A 24,150-nucleotide genomic window follows, 5' to 3' on the forward strand; every position below is an offset into this window, starting at 1 on the left:
TGCACAATAAATTGAATGAATACCCAATTCAAATGGTGTACGAGATAAACACACCACACTGTGACTGTGTACTGTACAGCACAGTGAAAAACAGTCAGTATTTACTCAAAGTCAAATCCATTAATTTTCCTGTGTTATTTTTATTAACCTGACTTAGTAAGTTAGTTACTAAAGTAATACTATAGTTGCGATAACGTAACCGGACGGCCGTCGGGAGGAGGGTTACATTATCGCAACTAAACTTGACTTTGACTTTGAGTTTTGACAATATGCTTGAGGAGTTAAGCCTCGAGTCATAGAAAAGTAGCCCAACCAACCAAACGCTTTGACTTGAGTCAACTCCTTAAATTGTACAATGAAATGATCAGGTCAACTCGGTTCCAGTCAAGTCGGTCCCAACTTGGGACCCAATATCAACTGGGTCCCAAGTCAACTCGGTCCCAAGTCAACTCGGTCCCAAATCAACTTGGCTTGGGACCGAGTTGACCGGTACCCAGCCAAACTCCTTCAATTGTACAATGAAATGATGTAAGCATGGATACAAATACAGCACAGAGAAAGGACCCAACACGATTTAATTCTTTGTCTGATTTAATTTAAGTTCTACAAATTGTTTTTATTTTAGAAAATATTTTCATTTTAAAAACAAGGGGGGGGGGCGAGTGTGACCGTCCGATTAGCTCTTGTCAGGGGCTCACCCAAGTGAGCACTGCGGGAGTCGACCAAGGGAAAGTAATCGAACGCACCCGATGAGATTGAACGCACCCGATGAGTACATGTATGATGCCGAGATTGTAGATTTAGTTCTTGTCCATAATAGACATGAATCCCTACCCCTGTGAATGAAGATGTTTGTAAATCTAATTTACTTGTAAAGTTGTAAAGTGATCCTTTGGCACATGTCAGTTTCTGGCTGTATGGCTTCTCACTGGCACCCCCGAACATAGAGAGACCACCAACATTTCTAGGGCTGGATGACTCAGTTAAAAGAGCGCTGGCTGTTAACTGTTAACTCTGAGGTCTTTGGTTCAAGTTCTACACTCCCGCTCCATTGTCTTTGTTCAAATCTTGAATGGACTTTGATATTAATCCTTGTTTTGCTTCATTGCAGTGGAAGAGATTGAATTTCTTTGACAAGGAAGTGGTGAAGCTACCAGGTTCTGCGGAAATCTTCACTAGCCTCAAGGTAAGAGGATTAGTTTTAGGCCAAGTAAAATAATGTTTGTTGCTCGTCCCTGCCCACTCTGATCTTCTGGCCCGGTGTTTCTGGTAGTGGCACTGCATTTTGTAACAGGCCAGCCCCCGATTTCACGAAGCGCTGCGACGCGTCGCAAGTGCAAGTTGCGACCGGTTACACGTCGTAAGTTGCGAACTTGTCGCAGCCACGACGTGTCTTATATAGGGCTGCGACGCATCACAAACCCTACGATGCATCGCTACTTGCGATGAGTTTCGTGAAATCGGGGGCTGATTCTTCACGGAGGCAAAGAAGGCGATTGCCTCCGGTCCCATGGTCATTGCCTTGGTGCCCTTGAAATGCTCCAGTACAAGTTTGCAAGTTCATCATCTAGGGTGCCCCTTTACCAAGAAGAAAATGCCTCGGTGCCCTTGCCCTTTCAAAAACAAAGCATACGGGCCTGTTGTAAACTTATAAAGTTGTACATAAATGGGTCTCATTATTCTGAAACATTAAAAGTAATTCTTAACCTGTTTCCAACCTGTGGAAATTTAGGCTCAATCGGTCATCGGAGTCGGGAGAAAACAACGGGAAAACCCACCCTTGTTTCCGTGCGTTTCGCCGTGTGATGACATGTGTTTAAAAGAAATCCGTAATTCTCGTTAACGAGAATTTATATTGTTTTGCTGTTTTCTCTAAACTGTAGCATTTCATGGAATAATATTTTAAGAGAAGTATTTCACTATTGCCCTGTAAGTTATTTGCAAATCTGTGAACTTTTATTTTTTTTCTGAACCAAAGGGGTCCAATGGCTTTAAACACCAAATGTCTATTGACATCTGTGAATGGTCACTCGTTTTTATGACGTAGGTCCTGTGTGTTGTGTTATAAATGCATGTAAAAGAACCTGTTTTACTTCTCGTTGAGAGAAAGGGTTTGCCCCACTGTTATGGCAGTAGTGGCCGTTGAATCTGAGAAGCAGTACTGCAGTAACGCAAGAGTACAACCTCTAATATTTTAACCTCTAAATTCGTGGAAAATTACTTCTTTCTCGAAAACTATGTTACTTCAGAGGGAGCCGTTTCTCAAAATGTTGTATACTACACTGCTAAAAATGGTTTTCTTGAAACAAGAAAAACATCTTATTTTAAGAAAGTTATTCTTGTGTCACTCCCTAGAAAATATTTTCTAGGGAGTGACACAAGAATAACTTTCTTAAAATAAGATGTTTTTCTTCTTTCAAGAATACCATTTTTAGCAGTGTATCAACCTCTCCCCATTACTAGCTACCAAGTAAGGTTTTATGCTAACAATTATTTTGAGTAATTACCAATAGTGTCCACTGCCTTTAAACTTCAAAACCTGTCTAAAAAGTGTAAGTGCCTTGAACATTGACATGCTTGAACACCTCATTGGTACGTAGATATGTTATTATGTGTGCTATAACATTCCAATATTATTTTTTACTGATATTATCTTCAATTACCTCTGTAATTTCTTGAATAGGACATTGACATCACAGCATGTGCCAGCGGGCGCGGTCAAGTCACGCTGGGAGACTCCGAAGGAAATCTTTTCTTTCTGGATCGTAACTTGGAGATTTCTGGATTCCGAGCGTACGAGCTTCGTGTGACTCATTTATATCAACTCAAACAGCACAACATCTTGGTGTCAATTGGAGTAAGTACATTTGATTGAAGCGGATAGTTCACAGTTTGGTTGGCACCTAATTCGAATAATAGTAATAATTTATTGTTTTTTTATTGCACCCGTTCCATAAAATGTACACAAGCGCATAACAAAGTATTGGTTAAAAAAATAACAACTAGTAAAAGCCAGGAAATACCACAGTCCAAACAAATTATACCACATGACCCGTATTACAGGGCGTCCCAAACAGTAAAAATGCATCGACAGTAGATACAATTGTAAAAATACATTAAAGCCATTATACGCTTTCGGAACAGAAAAAAAAAAAGTTCACAGATTAACAAATAACTTACAGGGTTTACAGAAGGTAATGGTGAAAGACTTCTCTTGAAATATTATTCCATGAAATGCTTTACTTTATGAGAAAACATTAAAACAATTATCAATTCTCGCTAACAAGAATTACGGATTTATTTTAAACACATGTCATGACACGGCGAAACGTGTGGAAACATGTTCTCCCGACTCCGATGACCGATTGAGCCTAAATTTTCACAGGTTTGTTATTTTATATATATGTTGTGATACACGAAGTGTGGGCCTTTGGACAATACTGTTTACCAAAAGTGTCCAATGGCTTTAATCGAGACAGTATTACACAAATTTACTTAGGACTGAGAGGAACAATAAAACTCATTTACTAAAGAGTTTGTTTTAAAGGGAAGGTACACAATTGGTAACTACTCAAAACAAATATTAACTTAAAAACTGACTTGGTAACGAGCATTGGAGAGCTGTTGATATTATAAAACATTGTGGGAAACGACTCCCTCTGAAGTAACGTAGTTTTTGAAAAAGAGGTAATTTCTCACTCAAATACTAAAAGACTTCTAGCTAGAAGTCTTTTATTCCTATCTGAAAGCACACAAATTCGTCCAACAAGGGTGTTTTTTCTTTCATCATTTTCTCGCAACTTTGATGACCAATTGAGTCCAAATTTTCACAGGCTTGTTTTATATGGTTATGTTGATATACGCCAAGTGAGAACACTGGTCTTTGACAATTACCAAATGTGTACAGTGCCTCAAGTCTTCAGAACATTAAAACAAATAAAAATACTTTATTGACTTATAGGCCAATTGTGCCCATTCCATAAAATGTACACAAATACAAATGTACACTGTAGACCGATCCAGGCGTGCAAGCGCTGGGCGCCGCCATGCGCTATCATCATCATTTTTTCAGATCAATTTTCAAAATGTTTTGTTTTATTTGTGTGCTCAGCAAGATGAGCCAGGCATCAATCCCATCATCAAGGTATGGAATCTGGACAAACAGGACAAGATGCGCAATCCAACGTGTTCGCGCATCACGAGGGCGCTACCAGGGAGTAATCAACCATCTAACGTGTCGGTGCTAGCCGTCAGCGAGACATTGACTATGATGGCCATCGGATTCCAGGACGGTAGTGTCACGCTGGTCAGGGGAGATGTGACAAGAGACAGGTCAGTGGAGAATAAGTTGTATGTTTAAAAGCCATTGGACACTTTCGGTGTAGTAAACAAATTAAAAGTTCACAGATTTACAAATAACTTTCCTGTAGGGTTTACAGAAGGTAATGATGAAAGACTTCTCTTCAAATATTATTCCATGAAATGCTTTACTTTTTGAGAAAACATTATAGTCTAGACCAGATTTCAAAAAAAACAACTTCGAGCGGCATTTTTGAGTAAAAGTTGGTAACATACCTGTTTTAACTAATTTGGGGGTGCTGAATCCGAAAATGATGGATACCAAGGCTAATTTTTAGTCCTTCACCCTGAAAAATCAAATTTAAACAATACAGAAAAACTAGCAGACGACGGACTTCTCACGTGAAAAATAGGCAGGTACCCGGGTGCAGGTCAGGTATCCATAACAAACTTTTGAGTGTACTGGGTAGATCTGCAATCAAATTGCACTTTCAGAGGGACCAACATGTGCTTTCAATGTCATTTTGAAAGAATTTGAGTAAGTGTTTTTTCTAATAAAGAGTTATTTATTATTTGAACATAATTTCTCTGTTGTTAAAGACAGTGGACACTATATTGGTAATTTTCAAAGATTAGTCTTCACAGTTGGTGTATCTCAGCATATGCATAAAATAACAAACCTGTGAAAATTTGAGCTCAATCGGTCGTCGAAGTTGCAAGATAATAATGAAAGACAAAAACACCCTTGTCACACGAAGTTGTGTGCTTTCTGATGCTTGATTTCGAGACCTCAAATTCTAAACTTGAGGTCTCGAAATTAAATTCGTGGGAAAATTACTTCTATCTCGAACACTACGTCACTTCAGAGGGAGCTGTTTCTCACAATGTTTTATACTATAAACCTCTCCCCATTACTTGTAATCAAGAAAGGTTTTATGATGATAGTTATTTTGAGAAGTTACCAATAGTGTCCACTGCCTTTAAAAGCACAAACCGTTGATTATTTTCTCTTATAATGTAGGCCTATATACACTACTTAAACAGGTAGGCCTACCAGGTGTAGTCTAGACTCAACAATGATATTTCATGGCTTGAAACTATCTTACCAGTAAAAAAAAATGAATTAAAGGATTTTAAAGTAACTAATTTTTCGATTACAATTCTCCCTCGTTTTAAAAAGTATTCTCCACAGTTTACGAACCAATCTAACTGTTGTAGGCTAACAATTGAAAAAAATCCAGTTTGTTTGTTTGTTTGTTGGCAGTATAACGCATTGTTAGTCGTGTTTGTACACACAGACAAATTTCACACAAGAAGACGATAGTAAGATTCAGAAACAAAGGACAACAAAATTTGTATCCCCTCCATTGATAAATTAATCCACCCCTCTCTTTTCAGCTGGGTGTGAAGAACAAGGGAAAAAACAAATATCTCTTTATTCAAAGTATAGATTCCTACTTTATTTTTGTATGTCAGCTTTTTTTGGTCAGAATAGTTCAAGATACTTAGAGTGCGAAAATCAAGCGATATTTGAAGTGTTTCAGTTTGATATTATTTCCAATAAATAATCCAATGTATATAAATTATAAACAAATGTTTTGTAGTATTTGGGCTCCCATCCCTGTCCTTACAGAGACATTTCTATAAAAGAAAATACAGAATTAATAGTACACAACACATTGCAATTCGATTGAATAATGACTTGCGAAAAACACAAATCATCATGCAGATGGACCATCATTCAGGAAACTGATAAGCAAATGTAAACATGCACAATTCCTTTGGGGAGATACAGTTACATGACATTACAAAAATGCTTCTATGGAATCGACGCATCAAAGCATTCCATTCAAGCTGATATTTTCCAAAATCCAATAGTGTTTTTCCTAAAATTAACCTGGTTTTATGTTATGCTATGATAGAAGTATACCGGCGAAGGTATCCTTGTAGTACTGAAACAACACTGAAACACATACAACAGCTTGGTGCAAGGAGGCATCTTCTTTTCAGTGTATGTCATCCTTTCCAGCATCAACTTAAACCCTATACTATAACATGTACAGAGTCATCGAAATCAAAAATCATATACTATCACATTGCAAAGAAGTCCACTGGGTATTAGACATTTTTTACGACTAGGTTCATTTTTAACTTACTATTTTTTATTATTTTTTTTCCTTTGTTTCGGAATCTGGCTATCGTCTTCTTGTGTAAGATAATTTCAAGCCATGAGTGTGAACACTAAAAGTTGACCTATTCAAAAACAGGGAGCACTGAAAAGTTGATATACAATACAATTTTCTGTATCATTGTTGAGTCTAGACACACCTGGTAGGCCTACCTGTGTAGTGTAGGCCTACATTATAAGAGAAAATAATCAACGGTTTGTGCTTTTAACAACAGAGAAATTATGTTCAAATAGTAAATAACTTATTAGAAAAAACATCAAATAAAAAAAAAACTCAAATTGACATTGGAAGCACATGTTGGTCCCTCTGAAAGTGCAATTTGGTTGTATATCCATCCAGTACAATCAAAAGTTTGTTACGGATACCTGACCTGCACCCGGGTACCTGCCCTGTATGGTATCCTGACAACATCAATATGGAACCACAGCAGAACCTGACCTTTTTTTCACGTGAGAAGTCCGTCGTCTGCTAGATTTTCTGTATTGTTTTAAATTTGATTTTTCAGGGTGAAGGACTAAAAATTTGCCTTGGTATCCACCATTTTCGGATTCAGCACCCCCAAATTAGTTAAATCAGGTATGGTACCAACTTTTACTCAAAAATGCCGCTCACTTCCTTAACTAGAGCCCTTTTTGGAAATCTGGTCTAGACTATTAAAACAATATCAATTCTCGATATCGAGAATTATGGATTTATTTTAAACACATGTCATGACACGGCGAAACGTGTGGAAAGAAGGGTGGGTTTTCCCGTTATTTTCACCCGACTCCCATGACCGATTGAGCCTAAACTTTCACAGGTTTGTTATTTTATATAGAAGTTGTGATACACAAAGTGTGGGCCTTGAACAATACTGTTTACCGAAAGTGTCCAATGTCTTTATAGAGTTTGGGCACTTTGTGTACAACACAAAACACGATTTCCACAAATTGACATCAAACTCACACAGTTTGAAGATAATGATGGTAGAAAGCTTCCCTGAAAAACATGACTTGGTGAGGTGCTTGAGTTTTTGAAAAATGAATAAAACTACATGTATGTCAGGAAAATAATTTTCGTCTCATGAGACAAAAAAAAAATCATTTTAGCATGTACAAAGTGTTTATGCGACTCTCCTGAAAACATTGCTCTGTGATTTTAACTGTTTTTTTTCCAACAAAAAGGTCGAAACGTCAGGCCATTAAGTATTTTTTGCATTGTATTTATTAAAACATCTGTTAATTGTAAACTATTTTACATGCCCTTTGTTTCTAGACACAACAAATTTAAAACCATTTTCCAAGACAAGACTCCCATCACAGGACTAGCATTCCGACACTCACAGCGGAGCAATGTGTTGTTTGTTGCCACGGAGACCAGTGTCAGCTCCTTTAGTCTGAGTGGAAAAGATTCTCATCGAGTGAGTAACTAAACCTCGCCACGAGAGGGCGCCAGCCCTTCACTATTCTCTAAACTTTATCTTTGACCATATTCTTTAAAGATAGTGGACACTATTGGTAATTACTCAAAATAATTATCATCATAAAACCTTACTTGATTACGAGTACTGGGGAGAGGTTGATGGTATGAAACAGCTCCCTCTGAAGTGACGTAGTTTTCGAGAAAGAAGTAATTTTCCACGAATTTGATTTCGAGACCTCAAGTTTAGAATTTGAGGTTACGAAATCGAGCATCAGAAAGCACACAACTTTGTGACACAAGGGTTTTTTCTTCTTTCATTATTATCTCGCAAATTCGACGACCAATTGAGCTCAAATTTTCACAGATTTGTTATTTTATGCATATGTTGAGATACACCAACTGTGAAGACTAGTCTTTGACAATTACCAATAGTGTCCACTGTCTTTGAGGTGTGGACCTTTCTTTAGCCATACCACACTTTCAAGTTGTATCAACCTTAGGATAATCATGAATAAAGGGTAAACTTGCGGGGACAACCTTTGTGGGAGTGTTCGATCTAAAAAAAAAAAAAACGGTGTGGTCTTGACATTTCAAGCAGTTTTTTTTCTCATGTTCTTGGTCTTCATCCTATAAAGATACACAGCAAGCCTGTGTGCTTCGTTTTTGAAAGGGCAAGGACCCTTACCCTTTCGGTAATATTTGTATAAAAGTACAAGTCGTTAAACGGCTACGGTAATTTTTATGGCGAATATTTTTGTGCACGGATAAAATGGACACAATAGCTTTTCAAGGTTTTTGTCTGGCTCAATGCTCATACTGATTAAATGCGAAGGCGTTAATTTTCGACAATATCATCATAAATGATGATCAATTTCCTTTTTACTAATGAGCGTTTTTTTCTTTTCGTAAGAGCTAAATTATTTCATCATCATTAGCTTCGACAAGTCAACTGTGAAGGGAGAATTAATAACGATCTATAACAACTAGATATATTAACAGATGCATAGACCTACTAATGACTATCGAGTTTTCTTTTGATGTTCCTTTTTTTCTACAAACACAAGCTAGCGAGGTTTCCTCGTACCGCATACAGTGTATCGCTATAGGCGGCTGGGCGGTACATTGGCTAAATGGTTAACCGGGGTCAACTGGATAGTGACCAAACTTGTCCATTTTCCATATTAACCAACTGGTTTGGGCTAGGTTTAACTAGTTTATCAACTGATTCAACTAGGTTTAAATTATAAACCAATTGGTTTCTGTCCATTTTCCATATTAAACCAACCGGTTTTAACTGTGTCTAACTAGTTTATCAACTGATTTTTAACTAGTTCCAGTTAAACCCAGTGTAACTAGGTTCAACTGGAATTTTGACCTGCTAGGGCGCCATGAGGAAATTGTACATTTCTACTGGAGCATTTCAAGGGCATCGAGGCAATGGCCAGGGGGCATGCAGGCAATTGCCTTTGTTGCCACCGTGAAGTATCAGGCCTGACAAAGTTTACATAGATGACAATATTGGAGGTTCATGTGTTATTTTTTCTTTCCCTTATAGGAAGTACTTGACCTACATGGATGCCCCATTCACTGTGCAGTCATGAGTGATACGACACAGTTTAATCAGTTTGTCATTGGTCGAGAAGATGTGAGTACCTGACCAATAAGATCAACACCCAGCCCCCAACCCCCTCCCTCTTTTAAAGGGTCTGGGTACTATTTGTAGGACACAAAACACAATGTCCACTGATTTGCATTCATCTCACACAGTTAAAATATTACTTTCTGAGGTGCTGTAGTTTTTGAGAAATGATTAAAAACAAGTCACGAAAGTAATTTTCTTTTTAGGAGATCAAAATTATATTAGCATGTAAAACGTATTTTCATGACATTGGTTTGCTCATTTGTCATAAACTTTAGCACCTCAGCAAGTAGTAATTTAAGGTTAGTTTTCTACTATCATTATCTTCAAACGGTGTAATTAGTTTAATGTAAATTTGTGGACATTGTGTTTTGTGTTACAAAAAGTACCCAAATCCTGTAAATTTAAAGGTGTGTGTTTGATAATCACTCTAAAAATTAATGGTGATTTTTTGTTGGAAGCCTACAGCAGTTTTCGATAGTATAAAGTATTTTGAGAAACATTTCACATCTAAGTAATGCAACAATAATTATTTAAAGATATATCAGATGAAAACAGCATCAGAAACTGTTAGTGTTAATGTAGTAAGGGTAGAACATCCATTGTTTATATTCAAGTTAAGTCCAGGTTCTAGTTAATTGCCTTTCCTGTTTACATTGTCCCTTCAGCTGTTTTATTGCACAGTTATTTATTTATTTTTTTTTTTGAGAAACCTACACTTTGAGTCACTGTTCCTATTTTGTGCATCTCCTCGCGTCTTAGCCCTATCCGATCTTGGTTTTTTCTCATTTGTTCAAGCGAGTGCCCCCATAGTTAGCATTTTTATTTAGCTTTATTCATTCTTTTTCTAAGTGTACCCTTTTTCCGGGTTACATTAACACTTCTCAGATTGTTCACAGATAAGGGATTAATTTTCCTGTCTGGACACATTCACTCTTGATTTTCGGTAATATCTCAAAAAATCGACCACCTTTTCAAATGTTCTTTACATTCTGATTTATTTCTTTGATGATGTCTACAGGCGGTGTATTTCTACCAGCCAGATGGAAGAGGTCCATGCTTAGCATTTGAAGGGAAGAAGACTCTCTTACATTGGTATCGAGGCTATCTCGTCGTCGTTACCAAAGACAGCAAAATGCTCTCCAGAAATCTAGGCTCGTAAGTACAAGGCCCCATTCCCATCCCCAAGTGGGAAACTTTTGAGACGCTAGCGGCAGCAGACATAACGGTCTTTCTGTGCGGCTCTGAGCTTGTGCTCGCACATGCTAAGAGCAAGTTCGAGTGGCCACATTTAGTTGACTTGTGGTTGACTACTGACCAGCAACTTGCATGCGCAGTGACGCACTCACTCGAACGACTCATTTGGAAGTCTCGTCAACCTTCCGCCTTTTCGCTACAGTGTCACTGGGGCCCCTCTGCGCTTTACACATGTTAGAATGGAACATGCTGTTGGGACCAGTGAAGAAACCATGGGCTCGAGGCTGGTTCCAAATGATCAACCACAGTAGTCAACCAATGGAAAACCAGCCTGGGTTCGAGTGCAAATAGTCCAACCACCACTGGCAGAGTTTCTATTTCCGACAATTACAGTTTCGAGTTTCAAGGTTTTCAACGAAATGCCGAATTGCGTATTAACCAATACAAAAGTAGTATCCAAAGCCATAAAGTACTTCTATGTTTGGAGTCTATTTTTATGATCTAGGGAAAACATTGACTCTGATTGATATTTAAATTGTGTAATTTAGTGAATTTGTTTGATTTGCTCTTTGACCAATCAGAGGCGGGCAGCAGCTTGTGATGGATACAGTCACAGTCTACGATATTCAGAATAAATTCATTGGTGAGTAATAAATTACCATTTTGGTAAAGGGTCTGGGTACTTTTTGTACAACACAAAAACACAAGCATCGACAGATTTCTGTATTTACACGGTTTAAAGGATTTGAGTATTTTTTGTAACACAAAACACAATGTCCACAGATATACATTATTTGAAGATAATGATGAAATAAAGCTTCCCTTAAAATATCACTAGCTGTGGTGCTGTAGTTTTTGAGAAATGAGTAAAACAATGTCACGAAAACACGCTTTAGATGCTTAAATAATGTTTTAATTCATTTCTCAAAAACTACAGCACCTCATCAGCAGTTTATATTTTAAGGGAAGCTTTCTACCATCATTATATTCCAACCATGTGAGTTTAATGTAAATCTGTGTTTTGTGTCCTTCAAAAAGTCATACCAGACCCTTTCAAGCTGATTATATTTTAGGCTATTTGCCGCAAAAATTGTTGAAGATTTTGTGATTCCAAATAGTTGAAAATTTGCTTTTTTTTCTTCTTTTCTTTTGCAGCTTATCTTGCCCCAGTACCGGAAGTCTTGGATGTGGTCCAGGAATGGGGATCAATCTATGTACTTGGAGGAGACAGAAAGGTATTACATAGGATTAAATTGAATGAATAGGGTAGATGGCCTTAGCTTTCAATCCAATCCGGACCTTCTTCAGAGGCATAAAACAAGTACAAGCAAATACATATCCATTTATAGAAAAAGAGAGGGGGAAAGGGATTAAGGAAAGGATCCAGAAAGAAGCGGGAAAATAACAGCCAATCAAAGTTTCTATTTCAGAGACAATATAGGTGGCTATGAACCAATAGTAGTGAAGTGGTGAGGACAAAGGATGTTTAAAATGGGATTAGATTTGATATAAATATGCCGTGGCCGAGCTGTTAAGAGCACCAAATTCAAACTCTGGTGTTTCTGATCAGCAGAGTATGGGTTCGAATCCCCAGTCGTGACAATTGTGTCCTTAAGCAAGACACCTAACCATTACTTCGTCCTTCGGATGGGACGTAAAGCCATTGGTCACATGTGCTCTGTAAAACTTATCCGTTTTCCAAACTCCTTGAGCTCTGTACGTGTGTTACATTTTTATGACTGAGACAGTTTTTGGATATGCATTCGTGTGCGTAGTATTATGCATCTAAGCGTATCCGAAAACAACCAGTTATAAACGGCTCCAGCTGGTCATTATCAACCATTTAAACACCCCCACATGCCACACTTTCCACCAATAGGAATAGCAAAACTGTCTATCGTATTTACGAATGTTTATTGAGTTTGAATCTTCGGTTTATTGCAGCTCTATCATCTTCTAGAGAAGGACACGCAAACCAAACTGGAGATTCTCTTTAAAAAGAACCTTTACAGTCTGGCGATTAAGTAAGTATTACTTAAATAGGATTTGGAACTTTGCATGGTGGAGATAAGACATAGAAGAGTTTGCGTTAACACCATGTAATAATCTCTAAATGAGTTGGGGTGCTTCTGCATTCTCCAGAAGACGATCAGAGCATACTGATTGAAACGTCGAGTGAAACCAACGGTTCTTTTCAGAACCACCCCAACTCATTTAGAGATTATTACATTGTGTTACCGCAAACTCTTCTATATAAGTATTACTTCAAAATAGTACGGCCGGATTGGTAAAACATGAGAGATAAAGCAGAAGTTCAAATCTGAAAGATTACAGATTCTTAAGTTCATACCGTTCTTAAGTATCGATCCGTCAGAGAAATACTTTCAGTCACAACCTAAGTATTTTTTATTTTGTCTTGTCATTCAACAGTCTTGCCAAGAGTCAGCATTACAATTATGATGGACTCGAATCAAATTCAGCTCACTGATTCTAATGATCATACGAGCAGCAATTCTCGGGAGAAATATTTCCATCTTATTTGTCTTTTCACAGTCTTGCCAAGAGCCAGCATTACGATTACGATGGACTCATCGACATCTTCACTCAATATGGAGATCATCTGTACAGCAAGGGAGATCATGATGGCGCTATATCACAATACATACGCACCATTGGACATCTGGAACCATCCTATGTCATTAGAAAGGTGAGTTGGTTACCTTCTATGGTCTGTCAAAGGGTGTGTCACAGGGTCTGTCATAGGGTGTGTCACCTGATCTGTCATAGGGTGTGTCACCAGGTCTATGTGCTCTATCACAATATATCCGCACCATTGGACATCTGGAACCATCCTATGTCATTAGAAAGGTGAGTTGGTTACCTTCTATGGTCTGTCAAAGGGTGTGTAACAGGGTCTGTCATAGGGTGTGTCACCTGATCTGTCATAGGGTGTGTCACCAGGTCTATGTGCTCTATCGCTCTATCACAATATATACGCACCATTGGACATCTGGAACCATCCTATGTCATTAGGAAGGTGATTTGGTGACCTTCTTTAACCTCAACTTTAATATTACATTTATTTCCATGTTGCAAATTTTGACATCCCCCAGCTTGATTTCGCTGCAAATGTTTCGCTTGAACAGGTTTCAACTGTTTTGAATTCTTCGTTGCGAATTTGTGACGTCAAATACGTACCGCACTCGCAGGAAGTATGAACCGGTCTCCATGAGATAAGTAACGAGTTAATAAATAATGACAACAATGATCTGACAAAGACATTGAGATAAGAGGAAGCAAATCTAGAGAATAACCAAAAGGAAATAATTAGCTACCTATCGGGAGATATGGTCTGCCATAGGGTGTCTCACAGGGTCTCTCAAAGGATGTGTAACATGGATTGTCACAGGGTCTGTTGTAGGGTGATGACTAAACATGTTCATGTGTTGTTGTTTTTGTGGTTTTTTTTACAGTTCTTGGACGCTCAGAGAATTCATAACTTGACAGCTTACCTACAAGCTCTGCATAAGCAGTCCCTAGCCAATGAGGATCACACTACGCTTCTACTCAACTGTTATACCAAGCTCAAAGATAACAGTAAACTAGATGAGTTTATCATGGTGAGTCAATCAATCAATCAATCAATCAATCAATCAATGAGCCATCGCGTGATGTGGCACAACTGTTTCAGCTGTTGCTCTCGACCAATAGGAATGAAGAAACTGTCTTTTAAGAACAGGTGCAAGGTCCCGTGTCACGCCCATGAATTAACACTTTTTACCGGTCATTGGTCATAAACAATTTGTTTATACACACCCAAGTGACGCGCTCTCCACCAATAGGAATAGCGAAACTGTCTGAAGTATTTATGAATATAGGCTAAAAAGCTCCAGGAAGCTTGAACGAGGAGGTCTTGGGGTGACAGGTGTTTCTCTGCAGCAGCTCCGCGTTTGAACCAAAATTGATAAATGCTGATACTATTATTATTTTTCATGCAATAATCATTGGGGTTCGTTTTCTCTTCCGTGTTGCAAACAGACCAAAGACAAGGAGGTTGATTTTGACGTAGAGACAGCCATCAAGGTCTGCCGTCAGGCCGGTTACTACAAACATGCCTTATTCCTAGCCGAGAAACACGGTCAACATGACTGGTACCTCAAGATACAACTTGAAGACATCAAGAACTACCAGAAGTCTCTCACATACATCGCTAAGCTGGAATTCTTTGAGGTAAATTGGTTTGTTTGCAGGGTCGTAGCTAGACCAATTGTAGTGGTGGGCAATGAACAGATGAATCAATTTTTCATTGTTTAACATGTTTAAGTCCACCAATGACGAGCAGATCAATTCTTGTTTTAATTATGGGGCCAATATTGCTTCAGCATGATGCCAGGTTTCCAAACAGGTCATGGGGCCATGCAATCAAATTCATACCCTCCCTCATCTCTAGGATTATTAAAATATCTGAATATCTGATTATTTCACTTTATCCTTTTGATTCTTGTCAGGCGATGGACAATATGAAGAAATATGGGAAGACATTAATGAACGAAGTCCCTAAAGATACAACAGACCTTCTTAAGATCCTGTGTACAGACTACAAACCTAGTGACAGTAAGTATTACACCAGCGTTCCATTCAGGGCCATTCACAATTTTTCGAACAGCATACAGAGCAGGTGTGATCCAGACATTTCAAAGAGTATTCTCTCCGTCTCGACGTTTCAAACAGTATACTGGGAGTTTTGCCTCAGTGGGATCTCAACGTTTGGACCAGTATTCTGGGAGTATTGGCTCTAAAAAGAGTCGGTGGGGTCTCGACGTTTCGAACCGTTAATCTCTGAGAGTTTACTGTTCGAGCAGGTGTGGTCCAGGCATTTCAAACAGTATTCTCTATGTCTCGACGTTTCGAACAGTATACTGGGTGTTTTGGCTCTAAAAAGAGTCGGTGTGGTCTCGACGTTTCGAACCGTTAATCCCTGAGAGTTTACTGTTCGAAACATCAAGACGACACCGGCTCTTTTCATGTAGTATTCCGTTCAAAGCATTGAGACCACCCAGGCTCTTTTCAGAGCCAACATTCACGCAAAAGAGATTTACACATGGTTGTACGCGCAAATTTATTTATAGTTTTTCCTATTTATCCACACCATGCTTTAGCTTTAAACTGTACAAAAAGAAAAGAAAAGCAGACTTTGAGATTTACAGTCAGCGGTTAGAGTAATATTTCATCATTTTTTTCCCTCTAGTTGCAAATTTCCTGCAAGTTGGAGTTGATGGCGGTAAAAGTCTAAATTTGCATGTGATGTTATGTGCACCCTTTGGGTGGTTTTTAAAATGAGTGTCTTTGAGCTTTAGATGCATTGTGATACATTTTCTTTATTTGTTTTATGTTGTTTTATTGTGATAGTGTGTAAATAGTATTCAATGCCCAGTTGTAACACTATGCCCTTTTCACCGGGTTCGGCCGGTCTTTTCATACTATGATCGCTTTACGCCCGGTCTGCCCTGGGGACGATTTCACAAAGAGTTGGGACTAGGAGTTAGGACTAGTCCTAGGAGATATTAAAAACGATGGCTAGTCCTAAGTTAGGGCAAGTAACTCGTCCTACCTTGAGATAGTCTTAAAGACAGTGGACACTATGGGTAATTGTCAAAGACTAGCCTTCACAGTTGTTGTATCTCAACATATGCGTAAAATAACAAACCTGTGAAAATTTGAGCTCAATTGGTCATCGAACTTGTGAGATAATAATGAAAGAAAAAACACCCTTGTCACACGAAGTTGTGTGCGTTTAGATGGTTGATTTCGAGACCTCAAGTTCTAAATCTGAGGTCTCGCAATCATATTCGTGGAAAATTACTTCTTACTCGAAAACTATGGCACTTCAGAGGGAGCTGTTTCTCACAATGTTTTAAACCATCAACCTCTCCCCATTACTCGTCACCAATTAAGGTTTTATGCTAATAATTATTTTGAGTAATCACCAATAGTGTCCAATGCCTTTAACTCTTTGTGAAGTCCACCCCTTGTCTGCCCCAGCAAATTGGCCACCGAAACTCCATGGAATAGGGACACAGTGTGAAAGCGCACAGTAAAACAAAATCTGGGGTAAAACAAAATCTAGTTGACTGGCATGCTAGAAGTCGAAAGATCGACTGTTTGCATTCTTTCCAAACGACTCTGGGCCGCCTTGTTATGTTCAGTTCAGCTGTCTGAAACCAAAATTTATTATGGTTGATCTAGAGTCGCTCCTAATCTATTTGGTTCAGCGCTAGACACAGCTAGCTGGAAAATCAAGTCTGATAGATCCCTATTTTGGGTGGGGGAGAGTGAAAGGGGATGATTGAAGCTTGTTTGTTTTGGAGTTGCATGCATTACAGAATTCTGGGTAGTGTAGCATGCCCCTTTATGTCTTTTGAATGTGCTATGGCTACTGTGAAAAGCAGCTATTAAAAAACAATTAACTGAAACAAAAATACAAACATGGAAGTCAAACTTGCATTCAATCAACTTTAAATTTTGGATGTTATTTTCAGTTTCTTGAAGGCACTGGACGCCTTTGGTAATTGTCACAAAGACTAGTATCCTCACTGGGTGTATCCCAATTTTACGCATAAAATAAAAAATCTAGGAAAATTTGGACTCAATTGGTCATCAAATTTAAAAAAGAATACTGAAAGAAAAAACATGCATTTGCACAAATTTGTGTTCTTTAAGATCCTAATAAAAGGCATCAGGCCTGAGTGAGAAAGTACCTTTCTCGAAAAACTACATTACTTTAGAGGGAGCTATTTCTCACAATGTTTTATACAATCAACAGCTCTCAGTTGCTCGTTACCAAGGAGTTTGCCCGAACATGCATTCTTTTGCATGCACAGTTGTGGCTACTTGCTACTGTTGTTCTGTTATTAAAGAATTCCAAGCCGACTCTTCCTGAACTGGGTTGTAAAAAACCTAGCACGATTTTAAATATGCTTGGCCCAAATTATTAAGACATTTGTAGATATACATTTTTTTTTTTCATACTCATGTACACCGATGTATGTAAGGACAGTATACTCTACTTTCCAGTGTTAAAAAAATCACAGGCATATTACCTGGGTGGGATTCGAACCCACACGCTTTGCAACTCTGTCATACCAATTAGACCACCGAGATTGCCCTGTAGGTAGAGTCAGTTCGAATCCTATGTTTTAGCAGCGGGGACTGCAAACAGAACTTGGGAAAGCAGCAAGTATAACAGTGCTAACACACATCGGTGTTCATGTATATGGGTAAAAACCAAAAATAAATACCATATTTGTTATCCCCGATGCAAATTTAACATCTGTTAAAACATTTGTAAATGTTTGTTTCTTTCAGAGCCATTGATTGATTCCAGCATGCTGAGTGGAGACGTCATACCAACCGTACGCAAAGCCAACGCAGAAGAATTCATCCATATCTTTGTCAACAACTCGCGCCAATTAATGGAGTTCTTAGAGCACATGATTAAGGTATGCCGACCCCCATCAACTTCCAGACCTTGAAATAACCCATCGCACCCACAGCAGTTAGCCATTTGCGTGTTAAATCTGAATATTGTCTGGTCAATGACGTGCTTGATCACAAGTTACCATTTAAATTGGAATTTTTCAGTTTATCGAGACAGTTGCTATGCCACATGATAAGGGGCAATCTTTTGCGTAGTTAAGTAAGAGATGGTGAACACCCATACAGGCCTGATACTTAACGGAGGCAACGAAGGCGATTGCCTCCGTGCCCCCTGGTCATTGCCTTGGTGCCCTTGAAATGCTCCAGTAGAAATTTGCAATTTTATCATAGGGTGCCCTTTACCAAGAAGAAAATGCCTTGGTGCCCCTGCCCTTTCAAAAACGAAGCATACTGGCCTGCCCATACAACTTTTTGAAGGGATGTGTATAGCACAATGGTACCAGGGTTTGCTTATCTGGAGGTTGCTATGCAAAGACTTGCCCCGAACCTATTGACATAGCAACTGACTCTATAGTCTGAGGAATTTAAATGAAGTGGTAGGCCTACATTGTGACTAAACACGTCATTGCACCAGACTTTATTCAAATCTAACACGCAAATGGCTTTAGATTGCCATGTTGCTGAGCTTTTTGGTGCCCTAGTTGTTCCAATGAAAATTTACATTTTCCTAATTAAAGTGCCCTTGCCAGAGCAGAATGGTAAAAACAGCAGCAGAATAAGAAGTAATCTCTTTGGAATTAGAAAAAAAATGTTCCTTAAAGACAGTGGACACTATTTGTAATTACTTAAAATAATTATCAGCATAAAACCTCACTTGGTAACGAGTAATGGGGAGAGGTTGATAATATAAAACAGTGTGAGAAAGGGCTCCCTCTGAAGTAACGTAGTTTTTAAGAAAGAAGCGATTTTCCATGAATTTGATTTCGGGACCTCAGATTTAGAGTTTGAGGTCTCAAAATCAAGCATCTGAAAGCACACAACTTCGTGTGACAAGGGTGTTTTTTCTTTCATTATTATCTCGTAACTCCGACAACCAATAAGCTCAAATTTTCATAGGTTTGTTATTTTATGCATATGTTGAGATACACAAAGTGAGAAGACCGGTCTTTGAAAATTACCAATAGTGTCCGGTGTCTTTAAAAAAAATGCTGTTTTGAAACTGTCTTTTGTCTGGATGGCTTTGATGGCTCGATTTGTGATTGTTTGTTTGTTTGTTTGTTTGTTTGTAGGTTCAACCAGAGTCCTCCAATCTGATTTACAACACCTTACTTGAGTTATATCTTCACGATATGGCCCATGAAGATGAGAGGCGGAATCGTCTTGAGCTGAATCGAAGAGCTATGGACCTCCTACAAACATCAGATGTAAGTTTCTTAAAGACAATGTACAAGGCCTATCCAATTTCAATAAAACATGTAAGCAGCCGATTTGTGCTTACGGAGCGTCCCTTTGCAGAATTTCTATTTCATAAAGCTGTTATCTGTAAGCAAGGGTAAATGCTGGCTAACCCGCGAGAAGCACATGAGAAATCATGGTGAAAAACAAACAAATTTGCTTACCTGTAAACAGCCTTGTGAAATAGACCGATCCATTAAGCTCCGCCCCATTGCGTATTGACCAATCACAACGCAACGAAGGTCCGACATGCTAGCGCGTATGCTTGGCGCGCACGGCAGATTGTGCAGAAAGGCATTGAAGAGGCTCACGTGTTCTTGCTCACACGTGCGTCGTGGGTGGAGCTTAATGGATCGGTCTATTGGGCCAAGGGCTTTTCCTCCTTGGTAGGAAGCTATGTTTTGTTGAAGTATGAGACTTATTCTTGTTTGCTATCGTGATACGTATTACATTAGGGATCGGGGCAAAATGGATCAATCAATTCATTTGAATTTGTTTGTTTGTTTATTTCCAGGATCATTGTGACATCGACCAAGCCCTGGTTTTATGCCAGATGCACAATTTCAAGAAAGGAATTCTATTCCTCTATGAGAAGTCAAAACTGTAAGTTCATTTCAATCTGTTTTCAAACTTGGAAAAGGAATAAATTGTTTTATCTGTCTGCTGAATTTGTTATAGAAACATGTTTTTGTTTTTTAAATTGTAGTTATTTCCCTTGCATTTGAATCAAACCGTAACTGTAAAAGCAAAATGGACAAGAAGAAAACAGGTTTCTAAAGTTTGACAACAAAAAAGGATGCCTTTTCCCCTTAAATCTTGTGAATCCTGAGGAACTTTCAAGCATTTGGTTTTCCTTTTCGTTTTATTTTTGTTTACAAAGTCTCCTTCTGGTATTAAAGACACTGGAAACCTTTGGTAACTTTCAAAGACCAGTGTTCTCACTTGGTGTATCTCAACATTTTTTACACAAAATAACAAACCTATGAAAATTTGAACTAAATTGGTCATCGAAGTTGTAAGATAATAATGAAAGAAAAGACAGCCTTGTTGCACAATAGTGTGTGTTTTCAAATGCATAATTACAAGCTTCAGACCTGAAGTCTTTTAATAACTGCTCGTAACAAGTTAAGTTTTTCATGCTAACAGTTATTTTGAGTAATTACAATTAATGTCCAGCCTCTTGATGTTTGACAAAATTTTCAAGGCACTATTTTTTGTGTTTAATAATAATAATAATAATTTAAAAAAATAGCATTAGTGTTTATAGATGTTTATAGATAAGGGAATCAATGTTAGACCAGCGGGCGTAGTCGATTATCATGCAGTTTTGCGACGCATATCTGACATGAGCATTTTTATTATCTTGAATTGAGAAGAAAAATATAGAAATATGCGCTCTCCACCAATAGGAATAGCGAAACTGTCTGAGGTATTTATGAATGTATTTTTGTCCTGTCCTTAACAGTTACCAGCAAATTCTGCATTATCATATGGAGAACAATGAGTACGATCAAGTCATAGATTGCTGCAAGAGATATGGGTAAGTTATTAACATGGCAATTTATTTTCGCTGGTTCTCTGGCTTTCATATATTAATGGATTATTTATCTGAAATAAAAAACATCCAAATGGTTGACGACATTCAAAGTTTTTACAGAGTTAAGAAAAATGGAATTAACAATAAACAGGTTAAATCGATACACAAACACAAAAAAAAGCTTTTAAGAAAAAAAAAAAAGGAAACAGTTCTTTTACCTTCTGACTCTTTGTTTCTCTAGTTCTCCAGTGATTTTTGTCACAGAACTCGGGTAAGTACTGAATATACAGTGCTACCACACATCTGTGTGTATGGGTAAAAACCAACAATAGTATTTTTTATGGCGATAGTGGCAAATTTTAACATCGAGCATTTGCCACTATCGCCCCTCGATTGTGGAACAAACTTTCAAACGCAGTGAAGACATGTGGGACTGTTGATAGTTTAAAATCCAAACTGAAATCACACCTTATGACCACCATTTGTAATAAATTTTCCTCTTGAAAGCGCCTTGAGCTACCCTATGGTGGATATGTTTTTGCGCATTATAAATGTCTTTTAAAGGCAGTGGACAGTATTGGTAATTACTCAAAATATTTATTATCATTAAACCTTTCTTGGTGACGAGTAATGGGGAGAGGTTGATGGTATAAAACATTGTGAGAAACAGCTCCCTCTGAAGTGCCATAGTTTTTGAGAAAGAAGTAATTTTTCACAAATTTGATTTCGTGACCTCAGATTTAAGAACTTGAATTCTCGAAATCAACCATATAAACGCACACAACTTCGTGTGACAAGGGTGTTTTTTTCTTTCATTATTTCCTCGCAAGTTCGATGACCGATTGAGCTTAAATTTTCACAGGTTTATTTTATGCATATGTTGAGATACACCAACTGTGAAGGCTAGTCTTTGACAATTACCAATAGTGTCCTCTGCCTTCTTTAAGACTATTAACCAAGAATGATCCTAAGATTTTATGATTTCTTCTTTTCTTAGGACTCAGGATCCAAATCTGTGGGTGCAGACTCTCTCCTACTTTGCCCGTAAAGAAGAGAACTGTAAGCAGTATATCATCGAGGCTCTATGCCAGATTGATCGTCATAATCTACTGCCACCGCTCATGGTCGTTCAGACTCTTGCTCATAACTCAACTGCTACACTCTCTGTTGTGAAGGTTAGTTAATTATTAACCCTCCTACTGTTGGTCCACACAATCTCCACTCTGCTGATTAAAAACACCTGAGCTTGCACCTGGTGCGGCCATGGCACGTCAACACTTAAACATTGTACAATCCAATAAAAAAAAAATTACATTAGTTAACTCTTTGGTCCACAGATTAATTTTAAAAAATTTAAAAAGTTCAACCGTGTTTTTCTCAATTTATTTCCAGAGTGTCCCCTTTTTCCAAAAGCTCCACAACCGCTCTAAACAACCAAATGAGAACGGTTTATATGGTAGTTGTAGTGTTTAAGTTATACCCGTCTATCAAAGTCCAATTTGACATGTTTTAGCGACCGTCTATCAAAGTCCAATTTGACATGTTTTGGCGACCGTCTATCAAAGTCTGATTTGACATGTTTTGGCGACCATCTATCAAAGTCCAATTTGACATGTTTTGGCGACCGTCTATCAAAGTCCAATTTGACATGTTTTTGGCGACCGTCTATCAAAGTCCAATTTGACATGTTTTGGCGACCGTCTATCAAAGTCCAATTTGACATGTTTTTGGCGACCGTCTATCAAAGTCCAATTTGACATGTTTTGGCGACCGTCTATCAAAGTCCAATTTGACATGTTTTGGTGACCGTCTATCAAAGACTGATTTGACATGTTTTGGCGACCATCTATCAAAGTCCAATTTGACATGTTTTGGCGACCGTCTATCAAAGTCCAATTTGACATGTTTTTGGCGACCGTCTATCAAAGTCCAATTTGACATGTTTTGGCGACCGTCTATCAAAGTCCAATTTGACATGTTTTGGCGACCGTCTATCAAAGTCCAATTTGACATGTTTTGGCGACCGTCTATCAAAGTCCAATTTGACATGTTTTTGGCGACCGCCTTGTGCACCATTAGCACCTAAAGGTTCATGTCCAGTTAACTGACTTCTTATTGTATAGGATTACATCATCCGAAGACTTCAACAAGAAAATGATCAGATCTCAGAAGATGAACGTCTTGTCAAACAATACCGAGAAGAAACGGAGAAAATGAGGGTTCAGATAGAGGAGATGAAGACAAGGTAAGATTTAATATATATTTGGTGTGCAGGTAATATCATTAGAGAAACTTTAATAAAAACCCAAATATGAACGTGACACAGGCATGCATGTTTAGTACATTGGAACTCATTGAGTGTACCGGTTTTTCTAGAGAAGAAAACTAGATTATGGAATAAAACCATAGCAATAGAATTTCACTTCCTAACAAGATGGATAGAACAACCCAACAAAAAAAAAAAAGAATAAAACCATAGCAATAGAATTTCACTTCCTAACAAGATGGATAGAACAAGATGGATAGAACGACCCAACAAAAAAAGGGGGCAGTGTAAAGAAAAAAGCCTACTTGTAATTGCCACGTAGAGTTTGTTCTTTAGAGAACTGTCTTGCTATTTTTCTACTACTGCAGAGCAGATTTTCAGAATTCGGGAGACTTCTCAGTTCTGAAAAGAACTGTCCTGCTTTTTTACTACTACCCGGGCGGAAGGTAGACAATCGACCGGGACTACTGCTTTAGCTTACAGTGGACCATAGTTGACAAGACGTGTTTTAATAGATGTTAAAGACGTGTTTTCCTGTGTTTTGTTAGCATCCAATCTGTTAATGTTCCTTTAAATTCCTTTATTTAGTGCCAAGATCTTTCAAGTCTCCAAGTGCAGTATTTGTAACCACAACTTGGAGCTACCATCAGTTCATTTTCTCTGTCAGCATTCCTACCACCAACAGTAAGTCATTAGCTTTTGTGAAGAAAAGAAAAGTTAATGGTCTGGC

The 24,150-nt window shown here is 38.2% G+C and overlaps 1 protein-coding gene across 1 annotated transcript in view; it reads left to right on the top strand.

The window, feature by feature from the left end:
• Window positions 1-24,150, top strand: part of LOC139949758 (vacuolar protein sorting-associated protein 11 homolog) — a 30,556-nt gene that overhangs the window by 294 nt on the left and 6,112 nt on the right. Inside the window, exons 2-21 of the mRNA XM_071948293.1 lie at window positions 1,112-1,186; window positions 2,684-2,857; window positions 4,112-4,332; window positions 7,743-7,887; window positions 9,445-9,534; window positions 10,550-10,686; window positions 11,307-11,368; window positions 11,881-11,960; window positions 12,670-12,749; window positions 13,279-13,432; window positions 14,199-14,345; window positions 14,764-14,955; window positions 15,234-15,339; window positions 18,091-18,224; window positions 19,452-19,586; window positions 20,132-20,220; window positions 21,083-21,157; window positions 22,152-22,329; window positions 23,278-23,399; window positions 24,009-24,104. Coding sequence (XP_071804394.1) covers window positions 1,112-1,186; window positions 2,684-2,857; window positions 4,112-4,332; window positions 7,743-7,887; window positions 9,445-9,534; window positions 10,550-10,686; window positions 11,307-11,368; window positions 11,881-11,960; window positions 12,670-12,749; window positions 13,279-13,432; window positions 14,199-14,345; window positions 14,764-14,955; window positions 15,234-15,339; window positions 18,091-18,224; window positions 19,452-19,586; window positions 20,132-20,220; window positions 21,083-21,157; window positions 22,152-22,329; window positions 23,278-23,399; window positions 24,009-24,104 — 2,492 coding nt within the window. The remainder of the gene's footprint in view (window positions 1-1,111; window positions 1,187-2,683; window positions 2,858-4,111; window positions 4,333-7,742; window positions 7,888-9,444; window positions 9,535-10,549; window positions 10,687-11,306; window positions 11,369-11,880; window positions 11,961-12,669; window positions 12,750-13,278; window positions 13,433-14,198; window positions 14,346-14,763; window positions 14,956-15,233; window positions 15,340-18,090; window positions 18,225-19,451; window positions 19,587-20,131; window positions 20,221-21,082; window positions 21,158-22,151; window positions 22,330-23,277; window positions 23,400-24,008; window positions 24,105-24,150) is intronic.

This window comes from Asterias amurensis, chromosome 17, assembly GCF_032118995.1.
Source record: "Asterias amurensis chromosome 17, ASM3211899v1".
In the NCBI taxonomy this organism is placed as follows: Eukaryota; Metazoa; Echinodermata; class Asteroidea; order Forcipulatida; family Asteriidae; genus Asterias; species Asterias amurensis.